The sequence below is a fragment of the Vidua chalybeata genome, chromosome 2, assembly GCF_026979565.1.
Source record: "Vidua chalybeata isolate OUT-0048 chromosome 2, bVidCha1 merged haplotype, whole genome shotgun sequence".
NCBI classification, from domain to species: domain Eukaryota; kingdom Metazoa; phylum Chordata; class Aves; order Passeriformes; family Viduidae; genus Vidua; species Vidua chalybeata.
Genome location: NC_071531.1, coordinates 64,469,727 through 64,496,813, shown reverse-complemented (window position 1 = coordinate 64,496,813; position 27,087 = coordinate 64,469,727). Strand labels below are relative to the sequence as shown.

At 37.9% G+C, this 27,087-nt stretch overlaps 1 protein-coding gene and 1 pseudogene across 1 annotated transcript in view; both read right to left on the bottom strand.

The window, feature by feature from the left end:
* Positions 1-968: 968 nt before the first annotated feature.
* On the bottom strand, positions 969-24,598 carry LOC128783718 (suppressor of tumorigenicity 14 protein-like; annotated as a pseudogene).
* Positions 24,599-26,297: 1,699 nt separating this feature from the next.
* The window catches only part of TMPRSS7 (transmembrane serine protease 7), a 34,163-nt gene continuing 33,373 nt past the window's right edge, over positions 26,298-27,087 (bottom strand). Inside the window, exon 18 of the mRNA XM_053935069.1 lies at positions 26,298-26,492. Within this exon, the coding sequence (XP_053791044.1) occupies positions 26,322-26,492 (171 nt within the window). The 3' untranslated portion in view covers positions 26,298-26,321. The remainder of the gene's footprint in view (positions 26,493-27,087) is intronic.

The following is a 27,087-nucleotide window of genomic DNA, read 5'->3' as shown; positions in this document are numbered from 1 at the left end:
AAGCAAGTGACTAAACCTTCAGCAATGCTGGGACAATTTTGAAAGGAACCAGAGTGTTTTCTCTGCTGCTGTCAGCCAAAACAATAAAATGTTATTACTGTTATCCGTTCAGCTGAACAGATGTGGTGCTGAACAGCACAAATGGAGTAGAAGTTCACAGAGCATGTTGTTTGCTTGGGCTGGGACTCTGTCAACACTTGTGATTCTAGTCTCCCTCTATAGTCAATAAAAAAAATGAACACTACTGACCTTTGTGCTGTAAATTGTTCTCCCGCTAGGTATTATACTGCCTAAAATCATATCTAGTATTAAAGAACCATTTATGTCCTTTAACATTATCCAACCTAAACCTGAGAAGCTGCTTTCAGGTAAAAAAACCCCAAAGGACACAGATAAAGAGAAGAGAAAGATGGCCTTCAGTTTCAACCTGTGCTCTACAGGACATGAAACAACTGTGGTGATTTGGTCTGCACTAGCTCCCTACACAAACTCTCATGTGCACTTGGAGTCACTCACAACAGCTTACTGTAGCCAGGGGCTGATTATGACCCCAGCCTCCTCAATACCCTTGATCCTACCTCCTCTTATTTCTCCTGTTCACACTCCATCCCCATGTTTCTCCTTCCTTCCCACAGAGCATCTCTCTCCCCTCTGACTCAAAAGGCCCGAGCAGACAGCAGGTAACCACACCCTTCCTCACTCTTTTGTCCCAGCACAGGGAGTATCATGCATTAGGAACCAAACACAGACTCTCTCCCGGACCCCCTTTCCTGCTACCACTCACAGCATCGCTCCTTTTTCCTGCCAAAAGCTCAGGGTCCTCTCCCCTCACCCCACCACTCCAATTTTCTCTTTGTGCCACTCACCTCGGTTCTGCTGCCTGAAGCACACCCAGGGTTTGCATTCCTGATGTCACGTCACACCCATCCAGGCAAAGGCACTCCATGAAAGTGAGCATGTCTTAGGTTTATTCCACAATTATAAAGAAATACAAATTGTATACCCCACACCTTTTGGCTCTCAGAATCTTTAAAACTCTGGAGGACTGAAGGCGAAACTGAGCAGTTATCAAGATCTGAATATGTATCTGGATCCACAAAATCTTATGTAGGACATCTTACACTAAAAAAGTCTTTATCTTGTTCTCACTACTCCTGCTGGATATCAGGTTCATTTATTTAATTTCTACTCACAACAGACCTTCCTACTGGATTATCTGAAACCAAAACTGTTCCTCTAGACAAAGAGTTAATGATTATACAGATCTCACCATGCTAAGGCCAAAGTCCTTATTTTATTTTATATATTTATGAAGAAGCTGCTTGAAGGCTTTCTTTCATCTGGGGAATCTAACTTCCACACTTGGTGCATTTCTTCCATGTGAAATTCTGACCCTTCAGCTTTTCAAAAACAGGAAAGTCCAAGGCACCAATTCAGTTCTGATTACACCTGGAGTTTAGAGTTTCAGAGGCACATCCAAAAAAATAAAACATAGCCCCTTGCAGTTTTAGCACATGTTTATTAAAAAGGAAGATGTGAATAACTGAGTAGCCACTAAAGAAACAACCCTCCTAACATACAGGCTTTGAATATAGTGCTGTGCTGCAAGTGCTGTGCTTTGAATATAGTGCTTGTGCTGTATGAGCTGGGGCAAGATGCCCAACAGGAGAGAGGAAGGAAACACAATTGCAGTGTTAGAAAGAGGAATCTCACTGCATGCAGATTACAGTGTTTTCAATGTTTCACCCACACGCTGCCAAGGTAGGTCTTACATGAAACAAAGATCACATACTTACATACTGCAGAGTAAGTGTGCTGTGTGGACAGCAAGGAAAGGTGTACAAACTGCCAGCTTCATTTTTAAATATATATATTAAAGGTTAAAGCTAAACACTTCCAAATACTGAGCACAGCTTAAAGACCATCTAAATGGTCTTAAGGCCATCTAGACAATTATTTTATTAAGCTAAGTACTGGTATTCTGAAGTCTCATAAACAGCTTTGGAAACCTTAAATTGGCTAGATTTGGAGTAATAACTTCATCGGGAGATTAAAATTATAAAACCTAGATTTACTACCAGGGTTAAAGGAATGTTGCTGTCATTTCTTATTTTACTTTCTTTGAGCCCAAGGATGCATCCAACCACATAAATCCATTTTCCTTCTATGTCCACTTCAATTTAGTGTGGCCTTGTGGGCACAGCCCATAAAGATACACAAAAAAAAAAAAAAATTTCCTGAGCCTGAAACTCTGCTTACTGTGGACCAAGGACAGGATGAAAACCAATCCTAATATACCAGGAACATGCTAAAAAGTCACAATGGATGCAAGAGCCAGAGCTGGAGAAATACACCTGCAACATATTGCAAATATTAAACCCTACAGTTAGTTCAAATTCTAAAGAGAATTTAAGAAAGCATTATAGTTTCCTTTTGTTTAATGAATTACAACTCATTCATTCATTCCTTCCTTTTATTTAGACATCATCCCAAAGAACTTAAATTATACTTACCCAGTTATTTAATGAAAATTTCTTGCATCCTAGCATTTTTGAATTATATATCTGGTATTTTTAAGAAAACACAGTAGAGATTCCAAAAGTTACAGCCCAGAAAGCAAAAGTCATGCAGTTGTGCATAGCTAGAAAGAATTAATCTCAACTTTGTACACAATACACTATTTATATTTTTGAGAACTATGAAATAATTATTTATGTTTATAATCCTGTAACATCCCTAAAGAGTTGAATATATATGGCATGTGGCCATTTTTATCCAGATATGCATATGTGGGAACAAATATAGATAACAAAAGAACAAGGAAGGAGAGGAGAAGGGTTACGAATGAGCTATGGTTGGATTTTTGTTACAAGTTATAATCCATTTTATTTTGTTTTTAAGGCAGTGCTGTTTCTGCAAATAGGCATAAGAAAGATGAATGCATAAGGAATCTGAAGTTCCTCTGAGGCTGAACAGTTATTGCTAGATGAACCACAAATGATAGTTTCTTAATTAAAAAAATGTATTCTTTCACCAAGGAACAGTCAATGGCGTTTTCATATTGTATCATCAAATTGACTACAGCAGGAAGCAGCTTTCACAAAGAGGTGATCTGCATTTTCTCCTTGGCTCATCAGTTTGTATTCTGATGGATCCAGTCATACAGTGCTGTCACCTTGGTGTACACACCAGGACGATTGCGCCGAGCACACCCTTCACCCCAGCTCACGATGCCAGCAAGGTACCATCTATTGCCCTTCTCTGTGCAGGCCAAGGGACCTCCAGAATCTCCCTAAGATGAAGGAAGTCCAGCCATTAGTGCACACACACAGAGCACTGTAACAAAAAAACAGGTTATTTAAGAACAGTAAACACCTGCTCCTCTTTTTCTCAAGTTAAAACTTAATATTAATTAAAACTTACTTCTGGATATAATGTACCCAGCCAGATGTCATATTTATTCAATTATTTTAGCTTATGGATGTAGCGCACTTATCAGTATAAAGCCAATGGCAAGAAGCAGTTTATAAAATTACTCCTTGATAATGTCCTATTACAGGATTCATACAATAATTCACCACAGCCCAAATAGGGAGAGAAGAAGACAGGGATGGAAATAGGGAATTCTACTACAATTTGAAATCTACTATAAATTGTTCACAGGTTGAAGGCAGATCTCTTCTACCGTGTGTTAAATAGGAACAGAAAGATACCACACACACCAAATCAAAAAAAGCCAACAAATCAAAACAAACCCAAACCCACAAACAAACCAGGCACAATTAAGTATTATCAGCAGTTTTATAATCAAGACTGAGTCTACAGTAGACTACTTTGTAGAGGCAGAAGAAGGAACAAAGACTAAGGAATGTGCAAATAAGAACTGGCTTCTCAAATGCAACATGCAGGTTTGCCCAGCAATGCAGAAAAATAAAAATTCCCATTCAATTCAGTTCACAGGATCAAAGTGCATTTGGGCTCATCCATGTTTTTTTTGCCTTTCATTACTTTAACCTTCTGTGAGCTAGTCTGTTGACAGAGCTCTGGGCAACTACAGTGCATATCCTCTCTGCAGCTGTTCCTAATGCACACAAGGCAGTCAGCTGTGGGTATTCTCAGCTCAGTCAGAGAGAAAGAGAAAGGTTTTCTAACCAGGCAACAGCCTGGGAAACAGTTGGGAAAGAATGTAAATAATTCTCTAATCTACCTTGTTATTCACATTGTTTATAGGTATGTTCTGCCACTGTGCGTCATTCACTGCCCACCAATGGTGTGGGATGTTTTTACTCTAAGACCAATGAAATTAGTCTTCTCAATGTTCTCTCTGTATAGAGCGGTACATTTGAAATAAAGGGGAGAGTTCATTTTCTTAGCCTTCTGATCTGGAGTTCTTTGCTCCCGTCCTGCTCAACAGCATCAGTCAGCAGCCTCCAAATTGACCCTGGCGTTTGTTTGAGGCGCCAGCTGGAGCCAAAACATGTAAGAGGTCAGAGAAAGCCACATACTGAGAAAAGAGTAATAACAGAAGACTTTCATCACTCAGCCAAACAAAATTATCTATTATGGTGGTACAAAATTATCTACAGATAAGAGAAGAAGCCAGAGTTCTTCCTTTCTCTCAGGCTGCTGTCACATTAGAAATGTTGATAATCCAGGAGACTGATGTCAAAGTGACTTCAGAAAGGAGGCTGTATAGTCCAGCCAATTACTCAGCCAGTTCTGAAAGACCAAAGGGTACGTTGTATACCAGTGGGGAGAGGAAGGATCCTAAACAGAGGGACCAAGATCAAAGAACATCCTAGAGTGATAAGAAAACAGTCTGAAAGGGTAAATATTTTATTTCTCATGTATCAGGTCCTCTAAAGATGAAAGGTATTTGGAAGCTTCACATAACTTGTGCAACATATTCATTGCTTACATATCCACTAAGGAGTAAAACAGAAAAGGACCCTCACAAGTCTGAAAGCATAGTAAAGGGGGTTTAGGGTGCTATGGGGCTTTCCTGAACTCCCAGTGTCATTCTTCTCTAGCACTGTACAGGAAACACATACTATATACTACATCATATACTAGTGATACATTGCATAATATATATACTAGTGACAGATGCTACCCAGACTAAGAACTTAAAGACCCAAAGGGCCAACATGCTAGAACTCAGACACAGCGTATCATGCTGGCCAGTATAATATACAGCTGAATTGGTTAAAAATGCCCATCTGAAAATTCAAGGGCTTTACTTAAGCAACATATTTTTTGGAGGAACACCACTCCTCTAACATATTTTAGCAAAACAATTCCAAGGTCAAAGTTTGCAGACAAACTCTACAGAATAATAATAATAATAATAATAATAATAATAATAATAATAATAATAATAATAATAAATTTAATTAGGTCCTTGACACTGCAAGAAAAATCTACAAATAGTCTATTGTGTTAAAGAATTTTGACCCATCATGAGCTACAATCTTGCAAAAATTATCCTATTGCATTAAAATAATAAAATATTACACAAAAATTGTACCAAATTGCCTCTAATTTGGTCTAATACTCAGTAACAAATTTCTATCCCCTTTACATGGTAACTGGTATTAAAAACATGTTTGTAAAGTTGATATTCATCATCAGAAGTTTGAATACCAATGAAGTACACAACTAGTGTACTATGAGAAAGATGGCAGAGTAAGGACAGGTGAAGCATGACCAAAAAGCAGTTTCTGATTGTGGGTAAACAAGCTGGGGTTTATAATTTATACTACTGTGATGTAGTCACAACTTGTAATTATACACATGAATAAATGTTTGAAATGAAAAAGCACCATTGCAGCTGCAGTTCCAAAACCTTTTCCTTTCATGTTTTTTTGCAACTGTAACAATACATTACTTGTCATACTTTTACAGTATTTTAGCAATTCCACACCCAGCTATTAAAAAAAGATAAAAAGAAATTAATACAAATAGCATAATTCACAGGTGGACCTTTTATCACAGATGATTCCTTTTATCTTTATATTTTTGTTCTCTTGTATGAAATATAACTGTTGAAGATAAGAAAGAATTCTTCTCAACACATTTTACCCCTTGCGTTTGCAAAATTATATTGAGAGAGAGAGAGTCAGATTATGATGAATTTTATTCCTTATTTTGGTGGGCTTTTAGTTGCCATGTTAAATTAACCATAAACTCACACTCAATAAAAAAAAAAAAAACAACAAAACCAAAAACTAAAGAACAGCAACAACAACAAAACCCAAACAAACAAACAAACAACAACAACAAAAAACTGCACTACACAAACAACCTAAAACTCTGAAGAGTTTTCAATGAAAGCAAACATTCCTTTGTAGTTTTCCGACCCATTCCAGATTACCTGGCATGCATCAACACCACCATTACGGTTCCCAGCACACAGCATACACGAAGTAGTAAGATCATCATAGAGCTTGTTGCAAACAGTTTGGTTAATCATTCTCACTCGAGCTTCCTGCAGTGTTTTGGCAAGATGACCCTAGAAAAAAATAAAAAGGGTATTGCAGAGGTTAAGGTGGCACAAATTTGTTACAGAGATACCAATTATCAAAAGATAATTACTTCTCACTCAAAATCTACCCAGCTAATGACAGCAGAGTAATTCTCTTCCCTTCAAATGGTGTTTGCTGTTTTTCAAATTTTTGAAAGCTGTTGCTCACACTACCCTATAGACATAGATGTTCCAATGGACCACCTTTCCATTTCCCTAGTCTTTATCCTTATGACCTTATTCTGCCAGAAAGTTGTAAAAATGCAAATGCAAATTGTAAGATAAGACTGCACACAGGGTGACTAAATTTGAAAACCATTTCAAATTATGCCTGAAGCTTTTTGTTATTACTTAAACCACAGCTGTGCTCCAAACAACATCCAAGTCCTACAAAATGCAGTTTCTATATTTTTTTCCACCCTCTCAGTTCTAGGGAAGAAACTGAGGAATAAAGCTGAGCGTGGAAAAACATATTTTTTTAAAAACCCCAAAGAACAGTCTGTAACTCACAAATGATGCTAAGACTTTAATTCTGTACTATGGTATTGACATAAGGTGCCCTAGTGAGCTAAATATCCTGACACCTCTGATGTGCTGAAATGTTGCCCAAGCCCAGGTTTCAAGCTGTTTAATGCTGAGAAAGGGCAAGGATCCCACAGGCTCCCCTGCCACCCCTCTTTGAATGTGTTTTTTTTCTGCTTTCCCACTGCAGCTCGCTGCTCCAAGCTACACAGAGGCAGAACTCTTTATAAGGCCTTTGATTAAGACAGAGAAAATGAAAGATCCTCCACAGTCTTTGCAATTGCAATTATTGCTGCTTATGGCTCCATGTTGTCAATCAGAAACAAATTCTTTCTCTGCAATAGTTGCAATAGTTACTGACCTCTTTTCTTGCAAGGTTCTATTAATCAGATTAAATGAGTCATGAACATGAAAATGGGCACTTTTGTAAATCTATAATAATTTGCTTTTCAGTGATCTGTGATACCTGAGTATGCATTTTGTCACTTATCACCTGCTATCCAAGCAACCATTCAGAATTCACAGCCTGTAGCTAAGGAGATCTTTTCTGTCTTTTTATAGACACACTGAGTAAACTACATAGGGGTTTTTTTTGCTTACAAGTACAAATATTCCATTGTTAGAGTTTAAAACTAAGCCAAACTTGCAAAAGGCATATGCAGGAAATGAACATACTATTTTCTTTTATGGCTCCCCAGCCAGTTATGTAGCAGACAGTTCCATAAAGAAACACTCTAGAGGTGCTGGGTAAACAAATGGGCTGTACCAGCTCACTGAAGAGCACAGGTGTCTCCATTTCCAACAGGGCAATGTCATAGTCTGAGATAGATTGGTCATACTGTGGGTGGACAATAATCCTTATGATTGATCTCATAGCTATGCGATTGCTCTTTCCATTATAGTATGTGAGCCCATATATGCTCTCCATCCCATTGGAAGAGAGTATCTGTAAAAAAAAGTGGTTTTAGAACATCCCATTGGAAAGCAATGCAATGTTAGCTCACTCCGTTTAACTACTTTTCAGTATTTGAGGACATTCATCAAAACTAAAGTACATGGAGTAGAATATGACTTCAGAAGATAGATGCACTCTAGTCTCTGTCTGCTAAAACATTAAGCAATGTTTTTACTTGCTATTATGAAATGAATTAATTTCCTGGATCTATAAGACCAATTCCTTGCTGTGCATCATGCTTGTGACAGAGAGACTTGTGCTGTACTCTCTGACCTTGGGTTACCTTCTGGTCACTGTTTCTGGCATCTTTTGGATGTTCCGTATCTTCTTTGACATGCAGTGCCTAATTTAGGTACAGCACTCTAGCTGGTACTAGAGTACTATAGATCACCCACTGGTGATTTTCAAATTCTTGTATCACATCCTAGTGTGACACCAGACACACTTAAAAAAAAAAACCCAAAAACAAAACCCAGAACAAAGACAACCAACCAAGAAAACATCAAATACAAACAAAACTCACAAAGAGTATTTTGTGACTGTGACTCACAAGTCAGCTTTTGAGCAACAATTATCCTCCCAGCCATTTTTTTGCAAAAAAAGCAATTTAGGCAGTCCACATGTCTGTTTAATTATCTCCATTCAGATCTTCACAGAATCACAGAATATTCTGAGTTGAAAGGGACCCACAACGATCAGCTTCACAGTTCAACTCCTGGCCCTGCACAGCACCACCCCCAAGAGTCACACCCTGTGCCTGAGATCATTATCCAAACGCTTCTTGAGCCCTAGCAGCCTTGGGGGTGTGACCACTTCCCTGGGAAGCCTGTTCCAGTGACCAACCACCCTCTGGGTGAAGAACCTTTTCCTAATATCAAACCTAATCTTCCCCAGACACAACTTCAGACCATTCCCTCAGGAATGTCACTGGTCATCAGAGAGCAGAAATCAGAGAGCTGCCCCTCCTGCTCCCCTCACCAGGAAGCTGTACCTGCAATGAGGTCTCCCCTCAGTCGCCTCTCCTCCAGGCTGAACGGACCACGTGACCTCAGCTACTCCTCCTACAGCTTCCCCTCAAGGCCCTTCACCAACTTTGTTACCCCCTGTGGACACTTTCTAATAGTTTATTTTTTATATTGTGGTGCCCAAAACTGCCCCCAGGACTCGAGGTGAGGCTGCTCCAGTGCAGAGCCGAGCAGAGCAGGACAATCCCCTCCCTTGCCTGACTGGCAATGCTGGGCCTGATGCCCCCAAGTACATGGATGTCCTCCTGGCTGTCAGGGCACTGCTGACTCATATTCTTGTTTTGATTTTTCTCTCTATATATTCTACAGCCTTTCAGGACCACTTACAAATACATGCCTCTTAAATACATCCACCTTTCTATTGTGTAACACTTTTCCTATTTCGTAAGCATCTACCCCAATCCATAATTTAGATAATGAACAAAAATTATGTGACATTCCGTAACAATATTGGCAGAATGACATTAAAAATATCCTTCCTCTTTGGCAATGAGTCTTGACCAGTCATTCTATGGAAACAGTTTCCTGTATTTTTTTCTCCCCACATTTTCTTTCTGATAAGCTTGTCACATAAAACAGTGTCAAAGTACAATTTATCTATTTATCCTCTCACAGCAGGGAACTAAAGCAAAATTTTAAATTCCATGCTGGTTTTAATACTCTTTTCACTATTTACAAATAGCTTACTTTGGCTATTTCTTGTGTATTTTTTCCCTTGGTTAACTTATAAAGATTTATAAAGATTGGTATAAAATTCCCTCTTGATTTTTCTGTTCTCCCACTCTTTAAAGAGACACATTACACAGCCTCTTTTCCACACTTTTACATCTTCACCCACATGCTTCATTTGATCTTAAAGAATGCCAGCAGTAGTTTAGAGATAATTTCAACTAATCTCTCAACTTTGTGGAAGAAACTCTTTATAGAAAACAACAAAGAAGAAATAATTGCTCTACCCCAATCCAATTCATCACTACCATGTGGGCAGCCTTTCCAGCATTCAAACTGATTTCTTGAAGGAATGCACATTCTGTCTGCATATCTAAGAACAAGCTAGAAAAATAAGAAATCAATGACACTGGCAATATTGATACACGCTAAATGAAATAATGCAGGACTCTAACATGAAAAAATATTAAAATTATTAGAAATCAAAGTTTGTGTCATTTGTAAAATAATTTTAATATTAAAAAATAAATATCTTACTTGGCACAATCTGTCAAAGATTTTTATCAAGCAGTCTGAATTAAATGAGTCACCTAAATAGCCTTAGTAAATTGAATTCACATTAATTGCTTCTACTCTAAGGGTTGAAAGTCATTCACCACAGATACATAACTACTGATAGGAAGCATTTCTTTAATTTGTTAAGGGAATGTATTTATTACAGGACCATCTAAGGAAAAAGAAAATAAAAGCAAAACTAGGCATTCTTTTTAGTATTACAAATACATATTTCCTGATATTAAAATTTTGTAGAAATTAATCTCTGTGTTACTACACTCAATGTCTGATGTGAATAAGTGCTTTATCAAACACTTCCCAAAACTCGCAGTATCATATGCAACAGCCCTTGATGAAGAATTTCTTTCACATTCAAATAAACTACTAGTATAGATGGTAAGTTGTTTCTTTATAATATATAAAAAATCTTTGTTCTCTTTGACTCTTTTAGATGTGCAAGAAAAAAAGTCTCCGAAAGACTAAGTAGCTCAAACCACTCCTCTTTCTGCCCAAGTGAAGTAAAATGAAATTTTCTCCCATTTAGCACCATGGGCAAATTAAGAGCTACATCAGATAGAAGGACCAAATCCATTTGTCCCACAGTTGTCTGATCAGTTCCAATCTGGAGTAAATTAGTCCTCTTCACTGCCTTGCGTGTGATGTCAGTGGGAGGAAAGCACACACCACCCAGCCAGCACAAGCTCAAAGGAGCAGTGTCTGCATTTTCTTGTGTCACCTCTCTGAAGTTATCTAGCTGATGGCCGGCATTTGCTTTCCAGGTCACCTCAGAGCAGAGCCTGTGATATTTAATAGCTGTGCTTTGATATGCACCCAACAATGGGGGAAAAACTAACCTCAGGTGGGTGACTGCAGGCACTTAAGATGTGGGAAAACATGAATTTAGTTTTTTCCTTCTCCTATTACTACTGCTGCAGGCAAGGTTGATATAGGCCAGTGCTCCCAATCCATGCTGGTATCTCAGACAGCATTCCCCAAACTACTGCATCAACTTGATACTGACGCATGACAGCCATTCCACTCCTCCTGATGAGTCTTTATACAGAGCCTCCTGATTGTGACTAAGAATTGATTAAATAACTTTGAGCCATCTTCCTTCTGCCTCAGTGCTAGGAACAGAGCACACAGATACACGCAATAAAGACTGGATTTTCTCTGTTATAAAAGGTGTTCCTAGGCTTAGACTCTTAACTATTTTTGAGGCAGAAACCAGAGTAACCCCAGAACTAAGAACAGTTGGTAACTTTTTCTGGTAGAAAGAGACCCACATTGGTGGAAGAAGAAGTCCTTGAAAATTTGTGTCTTATAGAATGACTGACCACAAAACATGCCACTTATTTAGAGTGAAAGGCATGAAACAAAAATCTTTACCAGAAACCTTGATACTTAAATGCTTCTATGTCAACAATGAACAGAACTACATTCTGACAAGCAAGCTGAGGTTTTGAAAAGGCTTCTCAAAATGAACTGATCTTGTGAAATCATAGAGAACTTTAGCTAGCTAGATATTAATTGGGTAAAATACCCCAGGTTTAAAAAATCCGAGATTGCATCTTTTCTAAGACATGTCACAAGTAAATATGTGTATCTCCTGAAAATTCCTGTTCCACCATCTGGAAGACCTTCAGAATCTAACACTGACCTAGAGGTACATAGACCGGGGAGTTAGGAAATGCCCATAAAAAACCCAGACATATTTCTGCAACATCTTCTAGCAAGTGGTCCTCTTTAACTGCCAGTAAAACTTCAATAGTTTGTCTAAACCTGGAAACTGATCTAGATCACATTGAGTTGTGATTTTAAAGAGAAGATTAAGTATTCATGGCTAACTTTGGTTGGCAAAAGAGTCATGCTTAGAGGCCCTCTGCCATTCTATTTTCATGTTGCAACTTGGCTATTTTAAGGTGTCAGCAAAGTGCCATATAATAGATCTACAGAAACTGAGAAATTTTACTCCCCATTTTACAGAATTGTTGATAAAAGTTAGAAAATAAGTACTAGCTTCTAAATCCATCTTATATCTAAATTTGTACCTCTATTTGGTCAACCAAAGACATAACATTTTACATGTTGACCTCCTGCAATAAGGTCAAGAAAATAAGTAGGTTCAGTTGTATACAACTGGTCTGTCAAGCAGGGTTTCTCAAAGGTTTCTCCTTAAAAATTAAATTATGTACTTAACAACTTACGGTCTGTGTGACTGAAAGCCTTGTATTCAATATAAAACCTTCTGTGGGTGACCAGCTCATCAGAATGGAAGTTGATTGCAACAAAATAGCCATATTCTCTGTTTCTGTTGTTTTCTGAAAGAGCTTTACAGTACCTAGCAAGGCAAAAGTGAGAAATATTAATTTCTAACCAAACTGACCACTACTATCCAGCTATGTCTCCTTTTACTGGGTGGTAGCGATGTCAAAAAGCTTTAAGATCAGCTGTATTTTGGTGTTAAAGACTGCCCAACAGAAGTTTTAGAAAGCCTATTTATGAATTTCTCCCACTCAGTAACTTTTTTGGGATTAGAAGTCTTTGAAACAAAATACAGCAAGATGATCAATATCAGGGTCTACCTTCTAAACACAAACTGCTTCAAGCATGCTTGATTTCAGATTGCCCATTTAGGTTTGCAAACCCAAACGTTCCATATCTAGGAAAGGATTAAGTCATTCAGCCAAATCCAACAGCTGTTGCTTGTTTCAATATGCTCCTTCCAAGAGACAAATTTCTCTGAACAGTGTTATTTTTAGTGTTTGTGTAACAATTGCAATCACTGAAGAGCAAGTGGTAAAGAAAGTGAAACTTCTGATTACACAGACTCTTCACCCACATCAAGACCACAGCCAGGAATTTACAGTTCAGCTGCAGCTGCATAAAATCCTGTCATTTTCTATGTTATTGCTCTAAGGGGAACAAGGGAAAAAGTAAATACCTGTAAGTAAAAACCAGGAGGCTTAAATGTGCAGAACTTCAAACTGCAAATCAATATGCCAGAAAAGAATGTATTTACTCACCTAACTCCATCAATTTCTACCCAGTCTTTATCACATTTACTGGACCCTGGAGACTTCTCTTGAATTTGTATTACAAGAATTTTTATTGAGAGTTTGTATCCAGGCAATGGTGCCTAAAAATCAAAAGAGAAAAACCCTGACATGCATTAATAAAATGAAAACAGCCTTTGCTTCCAAGTTGTTCTACCTATTACTGGATTGAGAGTACTGCATTTTTATTATTGAAATTAGCACCTCTGAAGAACCAAAAACTGTTGCTAATTTAAACATCTATAGGAGTCTTTTTACACCCAAATTTGGCTAGACTGTGCCTGATGAAGGAGTGTAAGCCTTTCTGCAGCCAGCATAAAGCACTATATCTGAGGTTCATGCTAGGTTTGTAATGCTATGTGTTCCTCTTCTGCACAGAGGTGAGAGTTTTGTGCTATAAGCTGCTAATAATACTGTGAAAGGTAAAGAATTATCAAGTTATATACATGAAAAATCTTCTTTACCAGGGAAACTAAAAGAGTAGTTAAATGCTGAACGGAACAATAGACTGACACATTAGGTGTGGGAGGGGTTCCTGCTCTCCCTTGGGAGGCAGCAACAGTTTAGAAAAGGTTGCCAATCACCTGCTCCCCTCCACCCCAGAAGAGCTGTCCATCAATGCTTAGTACTCTCCCCAGTTCCAGAAAGTTCAGTTATTCTGTTACCCTCCTTGGCTCCTGTTAGAATACCACTCCTCCTCTGTACCCCGATTAGTTCTCTGTATATCACCCCACTCTGTCTCCCCCCCTTTACCTGTTACCCATTGGTTGCTTTGTACCCTAACCACTCCTACTCCTTTGCCCTTAATACCCAGCCCCGCCTTCCCTCGGGGCTCTCGGAGCTGGCTCCCTTCCAGAGAGCTTGTGTCCCCTCGTCTTCCCCCTCCTGTTCCTGCGACTCTCCTGCGAAATAAAGCCTCTAGGAACAAAGTTACTCTGGAGCCCTCTCGTCCTTACGGTGGAGCTATCCGGGTTCCCGCCACATCCTCCCCGTGGACCGGTCCACCGAGGGTTTTCCCCCGGACTGGCTGGGCACCCGGGTGAAGCCCAGAGGACTTGTAATTTAATACAATTAGGCAGTTGGTAGAAATCATGAGCAGATTTCAAGTCCTGCCAAAGGACTTGCTTGAAATTCAGAGGTGAATTTCTGAGCCAGAGAAGGTCCCAGCTCTGCCGAATTCAGGGAAATACACTGTGGTATCCATCATGTGAGGCATGATTTACGTGACCATTTTTTTCTTTTTGACATAGAAAAAAAGCTCTGATTATTATTAGTTTTATCTGGCTGCTGGGATTTGTCATCTTACACATTAATTTGTTACTGTCAGAAATAATGCTTGAACTTCCAGAAGTTGGCAATATTTCCCTCCCATAGTTGGCACCTGTACATAGAACAGGAAGGAAATGCATGCCTGAGAAGAAGTCAGGCTCAGTGGTCTCACTAGGTTTTCTCTGTTTCACTCACATCAAAAGCCATTTCTCCCAATTTTGTGTCTACATAAGATAAAGAAAAGTCATCAGTACTCAGAAGCGTTCCCAGCACATACCTTGATGATCCAGGTGCAGTCAATGTTTGGTGGGTAGTAACTTGGGTAATACGGGGAACTCAGTGTACCATTCCAGGAAATGTAATGACCACCACATACTAGGAGAGAAATACATCAGCAAGGAACACAATTATCTCAACTGCACGAAAGTGCAGAGTCTACTTCACTTGCTAGGACCCTTCTCTATGTACAGAGTTAGAAGAATACACTGTGACAGTATTCAACTCACATTTTTCCTGTACTAACTGAAAATCACTTAACTTCCACCTCCACATAAAACTGAATTTCTCTCTTTTTTGGATCAAATTACAACTAAGGGTAAGTACAAAGAAACCTCTGACTGAAGTTTTTCTTTTTTAAAAAAGCATTTTTTCATGGTAAGTGAAAGAAGCAACCAGATGTGGATGCAACAAACCTCCCCCTTCCAATTTACTTCTGACTTTTCTGTAGGCATTTTCAAAATTAAAAAGCAATTAGCCTAGTGAAGTGAAAACTGATTAATTTCATGTAAACAAGGAAGTTTGTGTATCAGTTCTCAGTTTGAAAATGCTATATTTGAACAATTCCTTTGAAGTTTTATTTTCTACCAAGGACTCTCTTACATATCCAGTCCTTAGTGCTTTTGGTTCCCTTTAGGTAACATGAATGCAAATATGAATATAATAGAAAAAAAGATAATTTTGAAATTTAAAAAATCTTGTAGCAAAACCTGGGTTAAATGTAATTTGAAATGCCCATCTTCAGATAATAAAAAAATAAAAAAAATAAAGCCATTTTAATTAGTAATGTGCATGGATAAGTATTTGGATAAGCAGCATGCAGAAAGACATAAGCTGAAATGTGGCAGCTTTAGAGGAGTTTGTCCTCAGTGATTTGGTCCACAAGTTAAAAATTAGTCACTTGCTTCATTGTCAAAACTCTTTCACTTATACCTTATCAAATAACTGTAGCTAAACTTGACCCTGTGAAGCCCCTTTATCTCTTCTAAAATTAATACTACAGTTTAGCATTACTCAAAATATTTCACTACACAGCAGTCATGTAAAATCCATAGTACCTCATGGGTTTGGAATGTACGTCTTGGGTTTGGAACACACTTTTCTTATTCATTTAACTACACTGAATAATGTATTCAGAAAAAGAACAAAGATAAATTAGAAGTGTTTGCTCTTGTTTTCCATGTTCTTTAAACACATGTTCTATGATCTGTGGATACATTGCCAAAACTGACAAAAGTAGCTGCTCTGTCACTGGGGCTATCTAGCTTTGCCCAGACAGATAGTACATGTAGCTGTCTGTCTGTCTGTTCCCCTGCCACTGCTCGGTGTTACCCATGCAATGACTGGCAAGTAAGGCTTGAGTAGTTATCAGGAAGACAAAGTCTCCCAGACCAAAGGATGTTCTGTCTTTGTTCAGTTCTCAGTCTTTTGTAAAGCGGATCAGAATGATAATCCCTGCTTTATATGCCAACATTCCCTCCCCCAGATATACTCAAGGCAATATGAACTTTTTTAGAGGCAAAACCAGTAATAAGTGTGCTTCCATCAGATGCTACATACTGATTTTAGGAACAGCTTGAAAGTGAGCTTTTAATATGTTGCTTTCTCCTTGTTGGTCCAGTGAGAAGGTAAGCAACATCACATTACTTGATGAAGTCAAATGCACAACAGAAGGAGTCCAGGCCCCAGGCCCACACCATCTGGACGATTACAAAAAAAAAAGAGTTAAAAAAAGTAATCGCAAAACATTTCCCAGATTCCTGTCATCTTTGCTGGGAAACTGGGCAGAAGTAACACTGATCTGGGTATCTGTGTTCCAGAAGCATTCCCTTGGCTACCACTTCCCTTTTATTTCTCCACCCAGCTGATAGTACATGGGATGCTAGGGCTTCCCAGCATTGAGGCTAGTCACTCTGCATATACATCACCATTTTCTTGCTTAACAAGTGACCTGGAATTTTCATACCTATAGAAGCATCAGAAAGGCAGTGCCAGATTATGTTACTTCAGTGGTGATAGTGGCACTGAGAAGCAGAGGTTAGGAATGAAAAGGCAGCAAGTGCCAGTGCAGCAGTGTTGAGCAGCATCTGTGCAACAGATAAACCCAAAACATTTTCAATCTATCCATGTTCAGCCTGGTTTTGTGTCACAAAAGATATCACACCCCATCCTTGGCAACTATTACTTCCTGTTGTTCTTTTAGTTGTAATGTGAGATGCTCTTTCTGGCATCTGTAATTCACTCTTATGCTTATTCCATTTTGCAACCCACATCATATTTGGGACTTTTTTCATTTATGTATAGTTCAATGATCCTTGTGGGTCACTTCCAACTCAGAATATTCTGTCATATATGTGGACCTATACGTTAAAAATTTCCAACAGGTTTCTCTTTTTCTATGCACAGCAAATTAAAGCAATTAAGATTAGACCTCACAGTAACAGATTATTTCCATCACAGCCCTGCATCAAGTTCTTTGATGTCACTGAGATCCAGATTGGCAGAATCAAAATAAATTTTTTTAACCTTGAATTGAAAGTAGTTGTCTTCTGCTTTAGCAGGCTATTCCTTTCATGTGTTTGAAGTGAGGCTGATTTATTAAAGAAATATGGATATTGATCTAGCACCGATATCCAACTGTGATAGACAAAAACTCTCTAACAGTTTAAAGTTAAAAAGTGTATGTTTATTGCGACGCCGGGCAGTGTGCGGGGTAGCTCCCAAATACACACCACACCTTTCAAATGATTACAGTCCTTTTATCCACACAAGAATTGAATACCGAAAATACAAATACATATTCATCATTTTGGTACATCCCATTCCTTGCTTCGTATGCTAATCATTTCAAAAGCTATTAAGCATGCATAGTTTGTTCCTTGAAATGGGTCAGTGGTCCCTTTCATGAGGAGGGGTCCCAAAATGAGGAAGTAAATGAAGTCTTCCTCATTTTGACCTTTCTACCTTTTCAATGCAAATATGACAAATGAACCTTGGTAGAACTCCCATTCCTTGTTTTCAATTGGTTTCAGAACAGAGGAGGGCCACAATTGTCTTATGTTCCTAAAAGCTATTTGTCAGTTTCTATATTCTTCATTATAAACCCAGCTAACTAATCATTGTGTTGACAAGCAATCAATTATTAGTTAACTACTAACTCTTAACTTCATCAAGGCCTACTTACAAAATCCCTTTATTTTAATTAACTCTAGTAAGGCTTATCTCTAACTAAAATCTTAGCTCCTCTAAAATCTCTAAATCTCTTAAATTTTATGTTTCAAGGCACTAGTGAATGAATCTCTGCTTTGCCTCTCCTGCAGAAATTATTAAATCCTTTTTATCATAATAGCTGACAAAACATTTATAAAATAACAATATAAGTCCTTTCCACATTGCCATGTGGAAATATTTCAGCATCTTCCTCAACCCAGTTGACAGCCTGGCTTATCTTCTCTCTGTACCTTCTGTCACGGTATCATCAGAAAAGCAAGGCAAGCTATGAGAAGAGTTGTCCACGTGAGATGCTTACTCTCACACCACACCTCACCATCTCAGCTTGAACAGGCTTTAGGATTTGTCACTGAACAGATGTGTTACTGCAGTTTACAGAAACTGGAGAGAATCAGTTTAGTCACCATATGTGACCCTAGACCTCAACATCAGGGAATAATGGCTACCATAGTTACTGGCTGTCACAGATATTGGACATACTGTTATTATTAGTTCTACTGTGTGCGTCTTAAGTATGTCACTAGGCTGCTTTTGACCCAAGCACAAAACTAATGGACATATGCAAAGCAACGCATTTTCTAGGGTGGCAGTAAAAGTAACCAAAAAAGTCAGTTATTTTTGAGGTACCATCAGGCTTTTAACATAATTTCAGTCATCAAATTCTGTTTTGGTTCTTTAATAGACAGACATCAATGAACATTCTTGAATTTCATCTTACAGTTTACTGCATCAATGTTCTCTGAATATGTTACATCAGACACCTGTGTTAATCTTGCTGTCTTCCAGGTGTTTTCATACTCATGGCCAGCTCTACATTTATGGCTCCTAAAAAGCTGAGCCAGTGGTAATAATGCACAATGGAGTAACAGTCACAGCAATAATCCATAATAAGTAGCAGAACAGATGTAGACCCACATCAGAAATGGGATTCTCTTGAATGTTAAGCTACAGTTTGAGTGTAACTCCATACAAAACTTCTTACTAAACTGTTAAGCTACAGTCTGAGAGTAACTCCTGACAAAACCCTTGTGTCCATTCCGTGCCAACAATGGCAATCTGTTATGTCTTGTTGCATAGAGAGCAATTAGTACATTAATAGAGCTGAAGAGGACCAACTACTCAATTAAGTTAAAGCACTCCTAAACAAGAGCATTTCAGATTCCTAGCTGAATCTTCATGCCCACCTAACCCCTTCCTGAATGTTCCTAAAAATTAAGTAAAGTTCCCCTCTTGAAACTATCCATCCTCAGATCCTACAGGTTGTTTATTTATTTGGTTAAGGAAGACAGATTCCTTGTGCGCAGACATGAAATTTGACTCTGAAAAGTAGGAGCAGTTTAGCCACTAAAATACCATCTGAACTCACTTATTCAAATAGACTACACAATGACGCTGAGGATGGAGCCTTCCAGCCTCCCATTATGAACAGGAATTCAGCTGTGACTGGACTGCCATAAATCATACATTTTCTGAAAGTAATAGAATATAATACTCTAAAATAAAGTCTCTATATTTTTGAGTTGTGAGAGTAATTTTATGGAAAGGAACCCATTAGAATTAGTCATAGTGCAGAATAAAACCCACAGAAATTTGTAACAGGTTTCCCAGGGAAGGGGTCATGGCACCAAGCCTGTCAGAGTTCAAGGAACATCTGAACAATGCTCTTAATCAGATGGTTTGGTTTTAGGTAGTCCTCTGAGGAACAGGGAGTTGGACTTGAAAACCCTTATCAGTCCCTTTCAACTGTTTTAGAAGATCTTTTTATTATGCTATCCAAGACTTTTAATTAAGTTGTATTTCAAATCTCACATTTTGTCCATGTGGTACAATTTCAAAGAGCTTCTGTACAGCTCAGTAAAGCATCTTTGCTCTGTATCTTACCTGGTAATGATCTTGTTCTGCAGTGGAAGAAGGAAATCATATGCTGACAAGTGGTGTGATGCACAGCTCTCTGGAGTGACACCACTCTAAGTGATAACTACCAGTCTCACCACGTAATTAGAAGGAACTCTCAGTCTCCATTGATAAAAAGACTTTTTGGGATTCATCAGAGTTAGAGTTCTGTTGTTACCTGGCTTGGCATACAGGTCAAAGGATACTGCTACAAAAAAGAGTGTAGATCAGTATGGAGAAACTGTTAGATTGAAAGATAAGTTCTTGGGTAAGATTTCAGTCAAGGTAGAAACAATCACCCACCCACATTTCTTGACTCCTATATTCCCTTTTTTGTTCTTAATTTACAGCTCTGTTCCCTTTTCCCTATCAGACTGCATCACCTTCTCCTGCTCTGGCCAAGGGAATACAAAGCCTCACCATCACGAGCAGGAGTTGATTCAGCTGCAATTACTACAATATCTGCCTCACACCTACTGCTTCCTTTGCCATTTTCTCTTCCTTCTCTGTGCAATGAGAACACAAAGTACATGAAGACAAATCTCAAGATGCGCTTGATATGAAGAAATCAGGCAAAGTGAATTAAAGCTCTACATTATCTGACTGATCACTAACAACATATAACCAATATTGTCTAATCGCAAGCCAAATTATGTACATTTTTTAGAGGTTTTGTTGGGTGTTTTTTGCTTGCTTTTTTTTTTTTTTGTTTTTTTTTTGGGGGTTTTTTTTTGTTTTTTTTTGTTTTTTTTTAAGAAATGGCAAAAATAGGAGCCACAGCTCATTGCAATTCAGTGGGAACTATTAAATTTCAACCATTCTAGTTGGAACATCAGAATAAAAGCCGTAAGGTATTTTCATCCAGCCTTCATTTGAAACACAAGACATGGAGATTCCATAGCCTAGTTTAGTTCATAAGCCCTACAGATATAAGAATAACTCAAAAAATGCCATTTTTCTATCACAGGATTCCACTCCCTGTCAAAGTGGTATCACTTAGGATTGAAACACAATTACCTGATCTTAGCATCATATCATATTCTGTGGAATCTGAAACTGAAATGTAATAATTATCAGCTACACAAGGCAAAGACACGAAGTGGAGAAAGAAAAATAGACAGAATAGGTATTAAACGACAGGTGCATTGTTACCAAAAAGCTCCATTGTAACAAGATAAAAATCTTCCTCCCCAGAACTGAACAAGGGGACTGCTTGTTTACTACAGATTTCTTTTTGTTCCACTGGGGTTAATTTTTTAAGAGAAGCAACCATATCTTGTGGTGCCCAGAATGTATTCCAGAAGTAAGCTTGTAGCCCAGATTCTCCTTCACTATGAAAGAAAAAAAAAAATCACTATAAATACAGTCTAATTACTATTTTGGACATGGTTTTCACTGGTCTGCATTTTTAGCTGGCACAGTTTCATAGCCAGCTGAACTTCTGTGCCCCAATAGTTGCTGCTAAACATGGTGACAAAAAGATCTCTTGTTTAACAATTATTTTTGCTGTATTTTTATACAGTAGAACTATTTTTGACATATGCAGCTTAACCAACTACACACTGAGACTGAAAACCACACCTTGAAATCCTTCAATAGTTTCTATGAAATTGGATGTTACCATCCCTGCTGTATAATTACACACTTTTAAGATCATATAACAGCTCCAGACACATTGCAATTAACTTTTTAATGGAAGCTAGAGCCATACAACAGCACAATTTTATGCTGGTACTTTGATACATCATTTCACACAATTTTTGTTGAAATAAAAAATCCTTGATTCTTTATCAAGGATAAAGAATACAAGTTATTACTTGTATTCATACAAGTTTTTACTTCAGTGATTCCACCACAATCCTTTTGAAATTGCCTGTGCACTGACCTTTCAGGGTTTTCAGAAACTACCAGGATTGTAATAACCTGCTGCTCAATGGATTTACATTTCTTACAAGGAGCTCAAATAGTGTTTTGCCCCAAATCACACATTTAAGGATTTGTTTTCAGACGTTAAAAAAGAACTTCATTTGAATGGACAAAACCAAAATAAGATCCTGCTGAACTGTTATTTCAAAAATTAAAAGTAGATTAGTAGACAACAAAACAACCCATATACTCAGGAACAATTAATCAGACTTCATTTCTCTCACCAATTCTACAGGGCAGGACAGAAGTCACACTATTAACTTAGATCATATACTTAAATGCATTTCTGCATTTTTAATTATCTTACAGAGCTGTGCATTTTTTTTCTAGATTGCAAATTTAAAATGCATTAAAGAAAAAGAGGAAAACACAGCTGAATATCTCAAATTTCTACCATATGCTGAAACAGCACCTACCTGAAATCAGCCACTACAGACTTCAAGTAGTACTTCCCCAAGAAGGAAGATTCATATGTTTCTGCCAACTGACAATGAAATAGTAGTAAAAGAAAATATAAAATTATATTTTAATGCCAACATAATCTGTAATACTATAACGTGCTTGTCTTTTCATTCTTTCCTCTTCCTCACTTTCCTCTCCCACATTACAAGCACAGTCCATAATTTTCACAAAATGTATCAAATAAGGATAATAAATGTGCATTAAATACCACTAAAAATTTGCTTTATCACATCACATTTCAAGGCCATTGAGACAGTTCTTGAAAATTAGTTGTGAAGAAAGTCTTTATGAATACATTTATATTTTTGTTTCAGTTTTTAAACTTCCAGTGTTATCAACTTGCATTGGCTGTTCACAAAGCACCTTTGAGACACCAGATTAGTTCTTTTGGGAAATACAAGCTAACAGAGAACAGCTTTGTCTTCAAAACTGCTGTCCACACGTACCTAGGAAACAGTACTGATCTCACAAATAGAAACTCATAAGAAGGGCAAGAAAGCAAGCACTGTTGAGAGTGATGAGGAAAATTTAAAAAGTGAAGTATTGAATTGGAAGTAAAATTAAAAAGAAAAAGGAAAATGTAGAAGGAAGAGAGTTTGAATAAACTAAAATAAAACCCACTCTCCTATTTCCTTCAAGACAAGTAATTTGTCCATAATCCTGAAACTTTATTACCTAGAAAATATTGACCTTACTCTAAGACACACAGCTCCATCTGTCTAGCTGCACTTCTAAATCTGAAAACTGCCAAGGCTTTTCCTAGCTTTAAACTTACTATTTCCATGGGAAATAAAAAATTGCTAACCTGAGTCCTCTCCTCATTCCCAACTGCTTCTATATAAATACTTACAAAATATTGCTCTACTTATGTGGAAACTTACATAATTTTGGATTGCCTTTGCTTGCAGGATGAACTTCTGTGATGTTGGATCATTGAGGTCATTTGTATAAGTCAAATTAGGAATTTCTACACTTCCACCGATATAAATAAAGGAAAAAGCTGGAGCTGAGAGAAAAAAAGAAAAAAAAAAGAGAAAAAATTAACACACATAATAATGTTACAGAGCAAGACACTTGCAGAAGTATGTGCTTGTCCTTGGCATTTGCAGGTATTAGCTCTTATGAGAAACATGCAGTAATAACTAGAGCACCGAGTCAGTCCCATTGACAGAGTAATGCCCAGCAGGAAAAGAAAGGAAGGAGAATAAAGACCTAGGCAGGCATTCCTACTAGGAAGCTTTCATTGTTAAGCTTCCAATTTTTTTGCAGTACTCTCCTCCTGAAGAGGCATGGCTTTAATGGCTGTGTGTTGACATTTGGGAAAGTACATAAACAATTTAGGTACCCATTCTGTTTTTAAAAAAAGTGAAGAGAAAATAGACAAATAATTCCTATAGGTTCCTGCAAAAGATAACACGTAATACCAGTAATTATGGTATTCAGGAGCAGTGACAAAAAATTAATTAGTGATAAGATACATACTTTCAATATTCTCGTACAACTACTCACTGCTAATTACTGTGCATTTTGTTGCTTTAGCAAAGACATCAAGGAGAAGGGAAAGTCAGTAGTTTATATACACACATGATGTACTCAGCTGCTTAGTGCAGAGCTTTTCACAGTGCGAAGCATCCATCCCACCCACACCATGCTGGGGAGTAACACAGAGTGAGTAGTGCACGAGTAGCACAATTACTGCAACTGTTTAAGAAACTGTAGGTAATATTCCTAGAAAATATCTCCTCCAGAAACACGACTTCATCCGTTTGAAGAAACGATCCATCCTACCTTCTTGGTAGGATGGGCAGTCGCAAACACACAGACTTTCCTAGAGAAAGACCATGGATGGCATCAGTTAGTAAGAAAAAAAAGAAGAGCTGTTGTATATTTTGGTGTATTTACTCTCATAGTTTTAAAGAGATTAAAACTGAGATAAGATCTTTCATTTTATCAGCTATGTCACACATGAAACCCTCATCTCTCTGGGCTATTTCCTTCTTGTATGTGTTTCAAACTGTGAAAGTGGGGTGTGGGGGGGGAGCTTTTATCATTTCGGTTAAAAGCAATTTATGAAGAACGGGGGTCAGTGCACACAGGAGTAGACAGAGACAATTTATTTACTGTGTTCCTACTACAAAGCTTAGCTGGTGGCTCTTACCGGCCCTGCAGCCCGTTCAGAATCTGGAGCTCGAATGCTGTACACAGAAATCCGTCCGGGGTTAAAAGCCGGCAGCATGATGCCGTGACAAATGCCTTTTGACAAAGCTAGCAACAACACCCTAAATGAACCCTGTTTCTTAAACAGAATAGGTGCTCTCCCCACTGCACACACTGGGCTTCTCTTATTTCACCTTTACCATACTGCCAGAATCGGGAGCCAGCTGATCTGCAGTCAAAGAAGATGGGCAGGAAAATTACGATCACTGTAACTCTTTGTTCACCTGACTGGCTAAGTAAGATATGAATCCCATAATTTGAAAGTAGATCAGTTCTTTCAGAAATACAACAGTAGGGAAATCATTTCTGACACAATGCAAAGGGTATGCAACAAATTTACAGATAAAAGGACCCAGGACAATACAAATGAGGCAACTTCTAATAAACACCCTGGGGGATTTATAGAAATATCTGTAAGAAAGAAGTGCTCAGTTCCACATATCACCTTAGTTTTCCAGCTTCAAGACAGTACCACAGAATAATTGTGGCAAATAAATTGCAAACCAATTTATGTTCACATTTCCTGTTTGAAAGGAAAAGCAGCTTTAAATCAGTAAACCATCAAGTTCAGCATATTCTGCATGCAAAATAAGAAAATCAAGGATGCGTGTGGGGAAATAACATATTTGTTACATGTTGAAAGAGAGAGAGAGCACAAATAACAGAATCTAGAAAAGCAAAAGGAGATGAAGAAATCTCAGCCCCAGAAAAATAATACAAAGGGAACAAACAAATCCGAACAGTTCACACAGAGATTGCAAAAGGGATTAACTGGAAGGCAATCCTCACAGCTCAGAAATTCAAACTCCAGCTGCAGACAGATGGCTTTGTTCAAGTCCTCTGTTTTTCAACAGCCTGTCTCTGCTACATATACAGAACCTGCTGACTGACACTTTGCTCCTTCTTTAATGGAAAATAGAAAAAAAACCACAGAAAAAAGCCTAGAGAAAACAAACCCACTTTTGCATAAAAATTATATCATGACCTTTTAGAAATACCAGTTTTATTTTGTCAAGGACAAGATCACTGCAATAACACACATCACCATGTTTATTCATTTTGATAAGGTTGCCTGAAGCTCAAGAATTCAAATTCTTAGGTGGATGAACTTGAAAATAAAGAAATGAAAGCAAGAAATAAAAGTTAGTAGCTTCATATCATGCAGTTAATTAAAATGAAAGCAGAAGGAATAAGCATGCAACAAATCACTTATAGCAGCAGAATTTCTGATCTTCAAAAATTAGGGCCCTATGGATTTGAAAGGATCGAGTTCACTTTTTACAGTGTCTCCTCTCCCTTTCTCCCTGTCAGCTATCATTGGTGGAAGAGGCAGGGAAAGTAGTATTTGCCAGAGTGCAAACAGCTCACTGCTACTTCTGTATTGGCTGCAGACATCTCAGAAGAAATGATGAGTAAGCCTTAAGCTCTCTGTTTACACAATCAATTGTATCTTCAGCTTCCTGACAGGTGAGTGCACCTGCGCTTAGTTGGTGCCTTGAAAATTAAGTTTATTATTGCACCTCCCCCCATGTCTCCAGACATCTGTGTGGAACAACCACCACAAGGAACAGCCTCCTCCGTTTTCACCAAAGCTTGAAACACTGATATTTATTACCCCCATATGTGAATTCCAGAATCAGCAAGAGACTTGCAAAGAAATTCCACAACTGAACAGTTTCTCCAAATATGATTTTAATGAAGATGACCAGGACATGTTTCATTTCAAGAAAACAGCTTTCAAGTTACAAGACTGAAGGCACATATTTGTGTATCCATGGTGCAAAATTTGACACTCTTGTGTAGACACCTGGGAAATTTGGTCTTCCACATCCATATCCCCAGCTCACAATGCCAGTCAAAAACCATTTTCCATCTCCATTGCTTTGACATGACAGTGGTCCACCAGAATCACCCTAAAAATAATGCATCGAGTTATATGTGTTTACAGTATGAATTATGGAAGCTGGGGAAAATTCCACAGGAGATATTTTACGTAATTCCAGTGGTTATATTTTCATATTCACATAGTTCAAACAATTGATAGATTTTTTTTTTTTCAAGTAGATGGCATTGCACAATTTTACCAAGGTTTGCTTTTTCACAAGAGAGAAGGTAATTCTCACTCTTTAAAGATGCTAATAAAGATAATACTTTGCATGGACTATATTTGAAATTAACTTTTTTTTCGTATCTTCACACTTACAGCTAAACCCCAAATCTGCTACTTAACATGTATGTACATTCATAGGTTACACACTAAAACTCAAAAATAGTAAGCTTTTAAAAATATTTAAAAATAAAATAAGATAAATACAATAAAGTATTTAATAATTGCATGACATATTTCAAATTTAAGGTGAATGGAAACAGATAGAATCCCTTGTTTTGTGTTGGGGTTTTTCTTGATTTTTTTTTAAGAAGGAAAAAGAGCCTAAGGATTGTCCTCTAGTAGATACTAGTCAGCTTATAATATTTAGGGGCCCATAATGTCTTTGTAATTAGAGCAGT